Source organism: Trichechus manatus, unplaced genomic scaffold (assembly GCF_000243295.1).
Source record: "Trichechus manatus latirostris isolate Lorelei unplaced genomic scaffold, TriManLat1.0 scaffold00045, whole genome shotgun sequence".
Taxonomy (NCBI): domain Eukaryota; kingdom Metazoa; phylum Chordata; class Mammalia; order Sirenia; family Trichechidae; genus Trichechus; species Trichechus manatus.
The window spans coordinates 7,157,828-7,171,471 of NW_004443981.1; the positions used below are offsets into that span (position 1 = coordinate 7,157,828).

Consider the following 13,644-nt stretch of genomic DNA (forward strand, 5'->3'; position numbering starts at 1 on the left):
GCACCTACCTCCAAGGGTGGGAGGGAGCACAGCATGTAATCGTGGGCGGTAGGTGCCCAGGAGCATGCCCAATCCATGGAGGGCACAAAGGTGGCGAGGGGCAGCAGAGCAGGGACTGACCCCAGACCATGGGGAGGCAGTGTGGGGAGTCCCACAGGTGGTGGGTGGGTGGTCAGGGCTCCATGTGAACCACTGTGACTTAAGGGATCTTTGCTTTCAGAGGAGAATGGAGAGGATGTCACCCTTCCTGGCTCTGGCACTGGTGGTGGCTGTGCTCTGCCCTGTTGTCCTGGGCGACTCAGGCAGCATACTCAGCCAGGACAACCAGGCCCAGGACAAGACCCATGTACCCAGAATATCCCCCAGCAACACCAACTTCGCCTTCAGCCTGTACAAGAAGTTGGCTTTGAACACCTCCGAAGAAAATATCATCTTCTCGCCCATAAGCATCTCCACGGCCTTGGCCTTCGTGTCCCTGGGAGCCCGTGGCACCACCTTGACAGAGATTCTTGAAGGGCTGATGTTCAACCTCACAGAGATCCCCGAGGCTGAAATCCACCAGGGCTTCCAGCACCTTCTGAGCACCCTCAACCAGTCCAGCAAAGAGCTGCAGCTGAGCATGGGCAACACTATGTTCGTCGATGAGCATCTAAAGCTGCTGGAGAAGTTCAAGGAGGGCGCCCAGAAGCAGTACAGAGCTGAGGCCCTCAATGTCAACTTCCAGGGCGCGACCTCTGACGCCGAGAAGTTTATCAACGACTACGTGAAACAGAAAACCCAGGGAAAAATTGTGAACTTGATCAGGAACCTTAGCTCAGAAACAAGGCTGCTGGTGGTGAATTACCTCTTCTTTAAAGGTGCGTGTGGATTAGGGTTCCAAGGGAAACAGACTTTTAGTTCTGAGAGGGCAGGGCTATTTCTGTGGCTGCCAAAACCACCCCATGCCCATAGCCATTGTTTGCTCTGGTGTGGGTAGGGGTGGGGTTTCAAACACCAGTCTAACACTTGTCCTAGGAAATAGTTGTTCTAGGAACAGTTGTTGCTGTTTGCCATCGAATTGATTCTGACTCATAGTGACCCCATGTATGCATAGTAGAACTGCTCCATAGGGTTTTCAAGGCTGTGACCTTTTCGAAGTAGATAGCCAGGCCTTTCTTCTGAAGCACCTTTGGGTGGGTTTGAACTGCCAATCTTTCAGCTACTAGTCAAGCCCTTAACCATTAGCACCACCCAAGGACTCTATCCAAACACTTCTACTCAGAGGTTCCCAACCAGCCCAGCTGTCCTCTCCTCTCCTGTCTCTTAAGTAGGAGCTCATAGGGCCTTTTGAGGTTCTCTCAGGGTCATGAGTGCTTTTAACAATGGGGAAACAGGCAGCGGAGGGGGTTGCACATTTCCCAGGAACCCTGCAGGCCTCTAGCCTCCCACGCAGCGCCTCCCTCTTTGAGTGCTCAAGCCCTCCCTGGCAGGAGATCTGTGCTTCAATCCACCCTCTCCTCACCTGGCCTCCACCATGCGCTCTGGGTTCTTGATTTGCTCATTGCTTCGGCTGAGCTCACAAACACCAGCCAACTTGTGTGTGATGGAGCCTTGTCATTCCTCAAGTGGCGGTCTTCAGACTCAGAAAGTCCTGGGTTCAAGTGCCCCATCTCTGCTGCAGTCTACACCAGTTTAGGTAGAGAGTCAGTGTCCATGGGTGTTAATTCCTCCTCTTCTCTTCTTCCTCTAACGGTGGAGTCCAGTTGGTCCATGGGCACACAGGATTGGTTCACCTCATCATGCTAGAGCTGCAAAAGTGACTATGAGAGTAAGGGGAGTGGGAGACCACGGAGTCAAGATAGGAAGAGAGAGAAAGATTCCCCTGGGAATTTTTTTCTTTCAGATACAGATAGACTATGGTGGGAAGGGCATTGCAGCAGAGGGAATAGTTCATGCACAGGCATGGAGTGGAGACAGAGCATGGCAAGTGGAGCAAGCAGTTCTCTGTGGCTACAAAGCAGGATCCCATACAGAGAGGGCAGCAGCTGGGGGTGTTGAGTCAAGAAGAGTCCCTATTATGAAGGACAACACTAGCCTTGTGAGACACTTGGACTCTACTCAGAGGACCATAGAAGAACGATCCCTTAGGCTTCCATGAGAGTATTGGGAGAGAGGGCAGGCCCAGAGTCATGAAGGTCTATGAGGCGGCTTCGGGTTGAGATGATGAGGCCTGAGCTTCATAGGTGGGAATGTTAGCAGATGTTAAGGAGGCAGAATCAGAATTCTCGGTGACCTGAAGATGGAAATAGGGAAGGTAGGGTGCAGATGTGAATAGAAGATTAAAAATCCAGTAGATTCTGGAGCAATTATAACACAGATGGTGATTTCACTCCCTCAAACCTCACCCTTCTTCCTACTGCAGCATACAAGGGGACCCCTAAAGCCCCCAAAGGCCAGCCATCTTTCTGGTGGGAGCTCATGCTAGAGGGCCAGCCAACTGGAAGACCCCAAAGGAGCCTTGGTCTCCTGGGTGATGTTGGAGGTACCACGTGGCACTGCCCCCACGTGGTGGTCAGAGAAACCACCTGAGTGGCTGCTGCAGTGGGTGAGCAGGGACACCTGTTAACTGAAACATCTCACCCTGGATTGGGCCTTGACTGTGATGCTCTTTACAATTTGATTTCCCTTAGTCACTTGGTGCTAGCAGGCTGTAGAGATCAGAGAGGCTGAGAGGGGCTGTGTGGGAGGAGGGAGGGCACTCTACTGGTCCTAGAAAGCCCACGGGTGCAGATGGGCCAAGTGAAGAAATGAGGCACTAGAGAAAGTATGGCCACCCAGAAGCAGACTCTTGTTGCACCAGCTTCTATTTAGAGAAAAAGAGAAAAAGAAATAGGAAGCTCACATTTGTTGGACACCTACCACCACCTTGTTTCATCTTCACAGAAGCTCTGAAAGGTAGGTGATGGTGTCCCCATTTTTTAGCTAGGGGACATGAAGCTCTGAAAGCAAAGTGACTTGGCCCAGGGTGCAACTAGTAAGTGATAGAGATTCAAACTTGACCTGGGCCCATTCTAAAATTCCTTTTTTTCCTCTTTTTTTAACTCAGAAATTTTACTGAGCACCTCCCAAAGTCAAAACTGGAAGTCCATAATCCAGAGCAGTGGCTGACACACTGTTTCTGTAAAGGACCAATAGTAATTATTTTAAGCTTTGCGGTCCACATAGGTCTCTGTAGCAGGGTCTTTCTTTTTTTTTTTTTTTTTTTTCCCCAACCTTTTAACAATGTGAACACCATTGCTCGCTTTAGGACCACACAAAAATAGGCCATGGCTGTATTTGGCTCGGGAGCTGTAGCTTCCTGGCCCCTTATCTAAAGGAGGAAAAATTGTAGCCAATTAATCACATGTAGCTCACGAGCCCACATCAGGATTCCCAAAGAATGACTTTCATGGAATTTTCAACACTTTAAATATTTCACTCCATTGTCTTCTTGCTTGCGTGGTTTTTGATAAGAAGTCAGCTCTAATTCTTATCCTTATCCCTCTATAGGTAAGGTGCTTTCTCCCTCGCCTGCCCCTGCCCAGCTTCTCTCAAGATTTTTTCTTTGTCTTTGGTTTTCTGCTGTTCGAATATGATATGCTTAGGAGTGGATTTTTTAGTATTTATACTGCTTGATATTCTCTGATCTTCCTGGATCTATAGTTTGGCATCTTTCATTATTTTTAGAAAGTTCTCAGCCACTATTACTTCAAATATTTCTTCTGCTCTGTTTTCTATTTCTTCTCCTTTGGTATTCCAATTAAGTGTATGCTACACCTTTTCAAATTGTCCCACAGTTCTTAGATGCTCTATTCTGTTTTTGTCAATACATTTTTCTTTTGCATTTTAGTTTGGGAAGTTTCTATTGACCCAGCTTCAAGTTTACTGATTCTTTCCTTGGCCATGTTGGGTCTGCTAAGCCTACTGAAGGCATTCTTCACTTGAATTACTGTGCTTTTTATTTCTAGCATTTCCGTTTTGAGTCTTAGAATTTCCATCTCTCTGGCTACATTGCCAATATGTTCTTGTTTTGTCTATTTTTCCACTTGAGCCCTTAAGATACTAACCAAAGTTATTTTAAATTCCCTGTCTGATAATTCCAACTTCTATGTCATATCTGAATCTTGCTCTGATGATGGCTTTGTCTCTTCAGACTATGTAATTTCTTGCCTTTTGGCATGTCTGGTAATTTTTTGTTGAAAATCAGGTAATAGAAACTAATGTAAATAAGCCTTTAATGTGAGGATTTATGTTAATCTGGCTAGGAGTTGGGCTGTGTTTAATGCTTGCTGTAGCTATAAGTGCCAGAGGGAATTTCATGGAATTTTGCCTTCACAAAATTAAAAGCCCGTGCAAGGCCTGGAGTCAGAGTGCCCATGAGTATATGCTTGGCCAAGAAACATGATAGGGTCAAGAAGGAAGAAGGCTGAGAGGTTGTCACGTGTGATGCTGCAGTTAGGAATGCTGTGATAGGGGCTCCCTTATGTATGGTCACCCCAAACTTGATGACCAGAGAGAGATGTCAGAAGCCCAGAAATTGGGGCTAGTCACCCAACCCAGCTGTAATGTTGCTGAGGCTGAAGTTGGATCCTGGAAGGCTGGATCTAGTATAGCCTAGAGCAGAAGGAGCCAAAGTTGAGGGAGATGGGTTCTTAGAGAGAGTGAAAGCAAGGGAACCAAGTTAGTCATCAGAAGAAAATGGCAAAAGAGGAGCATAGAACAGGGACACAGCCTAGGACACAGAACTAGGTTGGGATGGGAGAGGGTCAGGAGCAAATTTCTCTACTGGCTACAGGACATAAGCCATGAGAATCCCTAGGCGTGGCTTGAAAGTGCAAAATAGAATTATGGAGCTACTGGATCCTGAGTCCAAGAAATTACCACAATTCCAGGTCCCTCTAGATTAGGGGTGGAGGTGATGGGACCGAAGACTCAGGATCCAGGGAGAGGTCTAAACTGATAACTATGACTGTCCATGGTCCATAGAGTGAACATAACCCAGGTGTCAGCTTAGACCTAGCTTGCTCTTTTGAGTTATTGAAGTTGGCCAGTACCTCTTAGCCCATGTCTTTTGGGAAGTCAATGCCTCCATCCCCAAAGATGTCACAAGTATCCATGGGCTTTTATTCTCAAGGTCACTCCTGGCTCTGAGTTCAGCCCTCCATTAAGAGCTGCTCCTCTCAGCTCTTTCACACTGATGGGTATTCTCTTCTGTCTGCCCCTCACCAACCCAGATGGGGAACTCATCCTCTTTCTTCATATTTCTACCCAAAATCCTTCCACAAGCCATTTGGGAGAGGAGCAGAAGGTTTAGGGTATCAGAATGGTGATTATATGTTTACACACCTGCACTCCCCACAATTGGTCACTAAATATTGTTCTTGAAAGGCCATGCCTTTTCAGGATTGTGGACTTTCCCAGTTTTCTCCCAGGCTCCAGCCTCCCACAGAGCCTTTTTTTCCCCTTTCCCCAACCCTCATCTCTTTCTTGTACTCCCTATTCCCAAATCCCTGTAGATTTCTTATTTAACACAATTAGCTAGTTATTTGTTTCCTAGCCTCCTTCACAGTCCATACTTGCCAAGGGATCTTTCCAAACCAAAGCAGTTCCATCCCTAAGAGTGCTTTCCCTGTTCAGGCAAGTGGGGCAGAGATGGCACAGGAGCACAGTGGATCTTCCATTCACCTAGTTCTCTGACTGCTTGCTCCCCCACCTTTAGCCAAGTGGCAGACTCCCTTTGATCCCAGAAGCACAGACAAGTCAGAGTTCCATGTGAACAATAATAAGTCTGTGGAGGTGCCCATGATGAGTCTCGTGAACGTGGCCATGCCTTACTTCCGGGATGAGGTGCTCTCCTGCACAGTGGTGGAACTGAATTACACCGGCACCGCCAGTGCGCTCTTCATCCTCCCTGACAAAGGCAAAATGGACAAAGTGGAAGCCATGTTGTTCCCAGAAACACTGAGAAAGTGGAGAGAGTCACTGAAGATCAGGTATGTGGGCTTTCCACCCTTCCTTCCCAAACCACTCCCGCTCTTCCTCAACTCTCCATCCCCCAAGACTCTCCATCACACCACCTCAGGACCTCTGAGATGTTGTAGAATCTCACTAATTTCCAGGGTGCAGGGCTGGAGTGGTAGGAGAACCCGTAACTGGGGAAGGTAGATTTGTGGGATTACTTTGCCCTTTACTGCCTCTGTTTCTTTAGGCCTGCATTTTTTTCTTCTATAAGGTGATGGCTTCCTGTGACTCTAACATGCTCTGTCTTTAGGGATCTTCAACACAATGCCCACCACTTGCTCTGTTTTCTCTTCATTTCAACCAGTTGAAGGTAGAGGGGGTCAGAAGGAATTGTGATTAGTTGAGGGCTGAGATGCAATGGTCTCTGAGAATCTGCTTTGTGCTAGCTATGATATTCATTCATTCGGTCACTCATTCACTCATTCAACAAACACTAATTGAGCACGTCCTATGTGCCAGGCACTATTATAGACCCTGAGAATATATCTGAATAAAACACAAACTTCCTGCCTTCATGGAACTTATTTTTTTAGCCAGGGGAGAGAAACAATAAATAAACAAAATAAACAATGAATTATTTTGTATGTGAGAAAGCGAAAAGTGCAATGGGAGTAAAAAGGAAAAGCAGGATAAAGGGATCAGGAAAACTGGACTGGGAGGTAGTTTGTGATTGTATATGGGGTGGCCATTTAGGTGATGTTTGAGCAACCACATGACAGAGGTGAGGGATTGATTCATGCAGCTATCTGGGAAAAAACATTCCCACAAGAAGGAACAGCCAGTGCAAAGTCTCTGAGGTGAGAGTGAGCCTGGAATGTTCGAGGAGCCATGAGGAGGCCAATGTGGTAGAGCAGAGTGAGGGGGAGAGTTAGCAGAGGCAAGCAGCCCCAAGGGGTGGGGCAAGTAGGCCCCTAGGAAACCTTGACTTTTCCTGAGTGAGATGGAGAGTCGTTGTAGGGTTCTGAGCCCGGGAGTGCCATTATCTGAGTATTGGTTTAAGAGGATTACCTGGCTGTTGAGTGAACAATGAACTGCAGGGGCAGGCATGGACACAGGAGGCCAGCTGGAAGCCTAGCGCTGCCATCCAGATAGGAGCTGTGGTGCCTGAGGCCAGGGAGCAGCAGTGAGGAGGGAGAAGTAGTAGTGGGTTCTGGATAAATTTGCAAAGGTAAAGCCACAAGCTAGGATATGGGATTCAGGGAACCAATACCAAAGGGACAAGCAAGACAGAGCAGTAGTTCTGGGCTCAGATCCTGGAAGGGGGTGTAGATTCCTTCTGGAGGTTCTGAGGGAAAATCTGTTGCATGCCTCTCTCCTAAATTTCTGGTGCTCACTGGCAATCCTTGCCGTTCCTTGGCTCATAGACGTATCACCCCAACTTCTGCCTCCATCTTTATATGACCTTCTTCCCTGTGTGTGTCTCTCTATGTCTCTGTGTCTCTATGTCTCTAAATGTCCCTTTGCTTATATGGACATTAGTCATTGGATTTAAGGTCCACCCTAATCCAGTATGACCTCATCTTAACTTAATCACACCTGCAAAGACCCTATTTCCAGATAAGGTCACATTCACAGGTACCAAGTTTACAACTTCAACATATCTTGTGGAGATACAATTCAACGCAGAACAGCACTTATAGATATAAATGGATACTTAATGATTTAAGTAGAGTGGGCACAAGGGATTAAGAAACTAAAGAAAGGATTAGTTACTTTCAGCGAGAAAGGGGTGGTCGGGAGAGGAAGCCAGGCAAGACTAGGAAGGTGGGCACCAAACTAGACAGGAGTTCAGATATATTTTTTTTCTCACTTCCTAGATTGATAAATCATCTCTACCTACCCAAGTTCTCCATTTCCAGCAACTATGAGCTGAAAGACATACTTCCCCAGCTGGGCATGAGGGAAGTCTTCACCGTACAGGCTAATCTGTCAGGAATCACAGAGAACGAGCGCTTGATGGTTTCCAAGGTAAATCTTTAAATGTTGGGCAACTCATCCTCTGTATCTGAAGTTGAATGGTGAAGGCCAGGTGGACATTTGGGAAATAGTGAATTTTTATAAACAACTGTATTGCTCATTATCTAGTCACCTCCCTAGGCCCACCCCCCAAGCCCTGGACACCTGTGTTACAACCCAGCTCCTGCTACTGTGAGTGGAGGCTGAACCCCAGCTCCCCTGCAATATAATGGGACACAGAAGCCTGTCATGGGAAGAGCCTGGGCTTGGACCCCATCCATGCGCCACTGTTTACTGCCTACGGACAAATAATTGAAGTCCTCCGCCCCTCAGTTTCTTTATCTGTAAAATGGAGGTGGTAGTTCTTGCTGGTATGCAGTTCCTGGCATGGGCGGTAACAGGCAATATTGCCATGGCTTTATGAAGATTGCAATGAAAATACATTCAGAGCATGAGAGGAGACTTGGGAACCTCGGACAGCGGCATTGCTAGAAGCAGAGCAGTCGGAACAGAGGGGTCACTGGGCCACCCTACACTTTCCTCTGTGCCGTGTATTCACACCCAGGGCCCTGCATTGAGTTCTGCACCCACCTTCCAAAAGGGCAGGGGATGGATGCGGTGTCTGTGAGGAGGGGCTTCGAGTGGTCCAGGGACTCAAAGACACATCCTACGAACAGTAGTTGATAGCCTCAAGATGTTTAAGCCAACGAAGGAGAGACACAGAAAGCGGTGCTAGCCCGTCTGAGGGAGTGTGTGCATCTCTGCCTCGCCATGAGGAGATTGGAGTCAAGCTGCTGTTCAGAGGCCTTGCTTTGCGCTTGCCCCTCCCCCACACAAGAGTGGGTGTTTTGGGGGGCATCACAGACTCTGAACTATGAGAAGGATCTAGATCATGCTGTCCCCACTCTTTGCCTACTTGACCCTGGACAAATCACTCACAGGCTCTGAGCCTCAGTTTGCACATCTGTGCAATAGGCCTATGCAAACTCACTGGCAGGGCTGGTGGGAGGCACGACCACATCTAACAAAGAAAACAGTACCGTCATGAACCAGCAGTAGATGCAGTAGAGGCATGATAAATCTTGACCCCTGAGCTCCCCGAAGCCAGAATGCATGCCTCCTGCCTGCCCCCACCCCTGCCCCTAGTGGGTAATGCTCTGGTGTCCCCACAGGTGGTCCACAAGGCCATGACTGATGTGACTGAGGAGGGTACAGAGGCAACTGCTGCCACAGCGTGAAAGTTACCCTCTCGTTCGGAAAAAAGGGCCCGCTGACCATTGTGCATTTCAACAGACCTTTCCTGATAGCCATTGTCTCCAAAGACAAGCAATGCATCTTATTTCTGGGCAAAGTCTTCAACCCCAAGCAAGCCTAGAGTGCCCCGTTGAGTAGGGGGACTCCTCGCCCCATTAAGAATGAAGCCAGGCGCTCAGTCTCTGAGTACAGCCTGTCCTTTGTGAACGAAGCAGCCGGGGTGTGCCTGGCCCTCTCCTTACCTGTGTGCTCATCCTTGGGAAGGCAACAATGACTGTGTGAAAATGACCCTACGTGTGTGGCCTGACATGCGTGTGGCACCATAGGCTATATGTTCAATGTGGAGGCTCCAAGGCCTACTGGCAGCAATAAATCATCTTCCTTTGATCAGTCACTTTCCTTGTGCCCTTCTATTCTGACCCTCCTGGCTCCACGCCCTTGCAGCTGCCTGTGCTCCAAAGCCTAGCTCCTTGAATGCTCATGCAGGCTTGGCCCATGCTAGCTCTGGGCCCCTCGCTCACTCTACCTAGCAGAGCCCACCAGCACAGGCTGCTCGTCGGAGATTCTCACCTGTATGCTGTCTTCCAAACACCACATTTTTACCCCAAAGCCTCTGTAAATGAAATAAAAAGTAATTTATGAGAGAAAAAAGGAAAGAAAGGAAGGAAGGAAGAAAAGGATGAGTGGAAGGCCAAGCACAGGAGTTGGGGGCCCCTTCGACCGGAAGCGTGGCTCTAAGTCTGTTGTCAGAAAGGTGGAAGCTCACCTCACGTGACTCCGATTTCCCCTGTGTTGTAGACAGGGATGCTCTCTGCTGAGTCCATCAAGAGAAGCCAGAAGCCAGAAGTCCAAAGAGGGGAGACAAGGAGAGGAGACATCCAGGAACCTCCAAGTTCTAACAGCACCGTTAAGGGCCCTTTTTGGATTGGAGTCAGTTCTATGTGGCACAAAAGACTGCAAACATAAAGACTGGAGGTTTGAACCCACTTCATGAAAGAAAGTCCTGGTGATCTGCTTCTATAAAGATTAAACACCAAAACCAAACCAAACCCATTGCCATCGAGTCAAGTCCTACTCATAGCAAACCTGTAGGACACAGTAGAACTGCCCTGTGGGGTTTCCAAGGCTGTAAATCTTTATGGCAGCAGATTGCCACATCTTTCTCCTGCAGAGCGGCTGGTGAGTTGGAACGGCCGACCTTTTGGTTAGCAGTGAGTGCCTAACCACTGAACCACCAGGGTTCCTTCCATAAAGATTACAGCCAAGAAAACCCTATAGAGCGGTTCTGCTCTATAACACACGGGGTTGCCTTGAGTCAGAATCGACTCAAAAGCAACAGTTTGGTTTTTGGGTTTTGGGGTTAGAGACCATAATGTCACTAGCCTGTGCAGGTGTGTGGTTTCCAGGTATACTCATCAGTCCACAGAGATGCCACCCAAGTTGAGGTTTCTCCTGGTTACAGGTATGACGGAATCATGAGTGGCTGACGCATAGGAAAAATTAATATATTTGAAGATATAGATTGACCAGAGAGTCATTCAATGGTGGGTTTTTCATATTCCAGGATGGAGAAATCAGCAAGTGATGGCAGCAGGGGCTGGTGGGGAAAGATAGAGGTATCCAGAGACAAGATGGCACTTGGAGATTGAAGAGAACATGAAATGGGAAGATTCATCTATTGCTGAAAGGCTTATACTTTTCCAACATCCATTTTATACAGGTGTACCAGTAGGGAAATGGAAAAAGAGTGCCCACAAATTCCACACACTTTTGTCCTCCCTCTACCTTCTCAGAGCCCTTCCCCCTGCTCCAGCTTCCCACAGTGACTTTGGAAGCAGCAGACCTGGATTCAAGTCTTGGTTTGACATTTAATATTAGATGACCTTCGCCAAAATACCCACGTCACTGACTCTCACTGCCCCTGCACTAAAGTGAGCTGAGAACACCCACTCTAGAGGACTGTCAAAAAGATGACAGATGAGCATGATAACACATGCCAAAGAGCTGATGTGGTTCCACAACCCCCACTCCAGCACCTACCCCCTTAGCCCCACCAGAAACCTGCTTCTGACATCTAAGAGTGTGATGCTCTTCTGTCCCCACAGGTGGTGCATAAGGCTGTGGTTGATGTGGCTGAGGACGGCACTGAAGCAGCTGCGGTCACGGAAGTCGAGTTTATCGCAACCTCCTCCAGGAATGGCTTACAGACCATTGTGAATTTCAACAGGCCTTTCCTGATGACCATCTTCTCCTCAAATACCCAAAGCATCCTCTTTATGGGCAAAGTTGGCAATCCCAAAGAGCAATAAAACAGAAATTGCAACTTGCAAAGCAAACAGGACTTCTTGCTGTTATTAGTTGTCATCAACTTGGCTCTGATTCATGGTGACCCTATGTATAACAGAATGAAACGTTGCCAAGTCCTACATCATCTTCATGACAGCACCATATTGGACAATATTATGTTGTGATCCATCGGGTGTTCATTGGCTACTTTTCAGAAGTAGATCACCAGGTCTTTCTTTTTAGTCTGTCTTAGTCTGGAAGCTCTGCTGAAACTCGTCCACCATAGGTGACCCTGATGGTATTTAAAATAGCTTCCAGCATCATAGCAACACACAAGCCACCACAGTACAAAAACTCACTGACAGAAAACTGAAACATACCATTCAGTGAGATGGGGAAATAGGAGGAGAACAATGCTTCGTGAAGGAGATGATACTCAGATATAGATGCAAAGAATCTATATGCAGTGACATGCCTGACCATCATCTGTAAGAGGAGAACAGTAAGCTGTTGGTTCTATGAATCTGTAGTTCAGTAGGGAAATTTGAGCTGGTGAAATGAAGATATGTTCAACCAAGGGAAAAGGTGAGATTTCATAAGGATTGTGTAGAGAAGACGTCTGGGAGACAATCTTCAAGACTACTCACAAAGAAGGGACAAGAAAAAGGAAGAGAGGTCACCGTAAGAGACAGAAAAGAGCTAGGAAAAGAGATAGGAGGAAAACAGTAGGGGAGAGAGGAAGGAAGAAGAGTGTCCACTATATGGGCTAGACATAACCAAAGGAAGGTCTATGGTGACCCTGCCAAGAGCATTTATGGTTGAGACATGGGAGCAGAAATCAGATTGAAGAGGGTTTCAGTGAGACGGAGTGGTGAACAGGAGTACAGCAAGTGTAGACATTTCTTTCTAGCAATTTGGCATCAAAAGAAATGAGAAACAAGGGGGAACTGGAAGGGGACTTTTGATATCCAGAAGTGGGGTATTGCTGTCACAGAAACTTAAAACATGTGTCACTGGCTTTGTCACTGGGCAATGAACGAAAGTTGGAAGGGCCTTGAGGAGAGTGTTAGTGAAGGCCTAAAGGGCTTCAGGGAGAACACTAGTAGAAGCCTAAAGAGTCTTCTGGAAGCTTCCAGAGAGGACTTAAAGGAAAGTAGTGCATATGTTATTGGAAGCTTTAGTAAAGGAGGCCCTTGTTATGAATGATGCCTATAGAAACTCTAAAATTAGGAAATACATTTAATGAACTAGATGATCTAGCTGAGATTTCTGGGCACTGTGGAAGGTGCATCCAGCTTTTTCTGGCTGTCCATAATGAAATGAAAGAGGGAATGATGACTTTGCCCACAAACAAGACTTTGTTCAATACAAAGAAGCCAGAACATGCTGGGTTCAGAAATAAAACTGTTTTTCATTCTCAACCTCTCCAGGTGGCAAGAGAAATGAAAAATAAAATCTCAAATAAGGAAATGGTTTCTGTTAAAAAAAAAAATCAAATCTAGGGCATTGTTACGTCCGTAAAAAGATGGCGGTGGAACAAACAGAAAAAAGACTTTCTAAAAAATCTTAAGGGTATTACTCCCAGACTCTCTGTCAATAGGGCATCTAAGATCTTAAGGGCATTTTCATACAGCTTCCTCAGAAGGATGTTAAGTTAGAGAAGGGATTTTCTCCAACTGGATTTAAATAGACTCATAAGAAAAACACAAAGTCTTTAAAGGCATTGTTTCAGCTTGAAATGACAGTCACAGATAGAGTACTGAATCAAATCCCTGAACTTCAACAGGCAGGAAGCAGGCTGTGAAAACTTTTCAGTGGCAAAATGGGCTACATTAAAAATAAATAAATGCAAATATAATTTAGAGGTCAAAACCAAGAGACCAGAGGGCAAAGCCCAGAGTCATGGGGGAATCGCCCTCTAGCTGTAGGACTGAATCATAATCAAGGAACTAGCGATATGTACCACCTGAATTTCAGAATTGCTATGGACAAGTGACTGCTGTGTGTATCCTGCTTTGCTTTCTTTTTAAGTGAGGGTGTCTATAGTGGGTATCCTAGGGCTTTATCCCCATTGTATGCTGGTGTGTTGGGGATAGATAATGTGTCTCT

General features: G+C 46.9%; 1 protein-coding gene across 1 annotated transcript; it reads left to right on the plus strand.

The window, feature by feature from the left end:
• The first annotated feature begins 226 nt into the window (after nucleotides 1-226).
• On the plus strand, nucleotides 227-11,558 carry LOC101345710 (alpha-1-antichymotrypsin). Its single transcript, XM_023731666.1, has 4 exons — nucleotides 227-857; nucleotides 5,738-6,011; nucleotides 7,857-8,007; nucleotides 11,355-11,558. The coding sequence occupies exons 1-4, from the start codon at nucleotides 227-229 to the stop codon at nucleotides 11,556-11,558; spliced, it is 1,260 nt and encodes a 419-aa protein (XP_023587434.1).
• The last annotated feature ends 2,086 nt before the right edge of the window (nucleotides 11,559-13,644 follow it).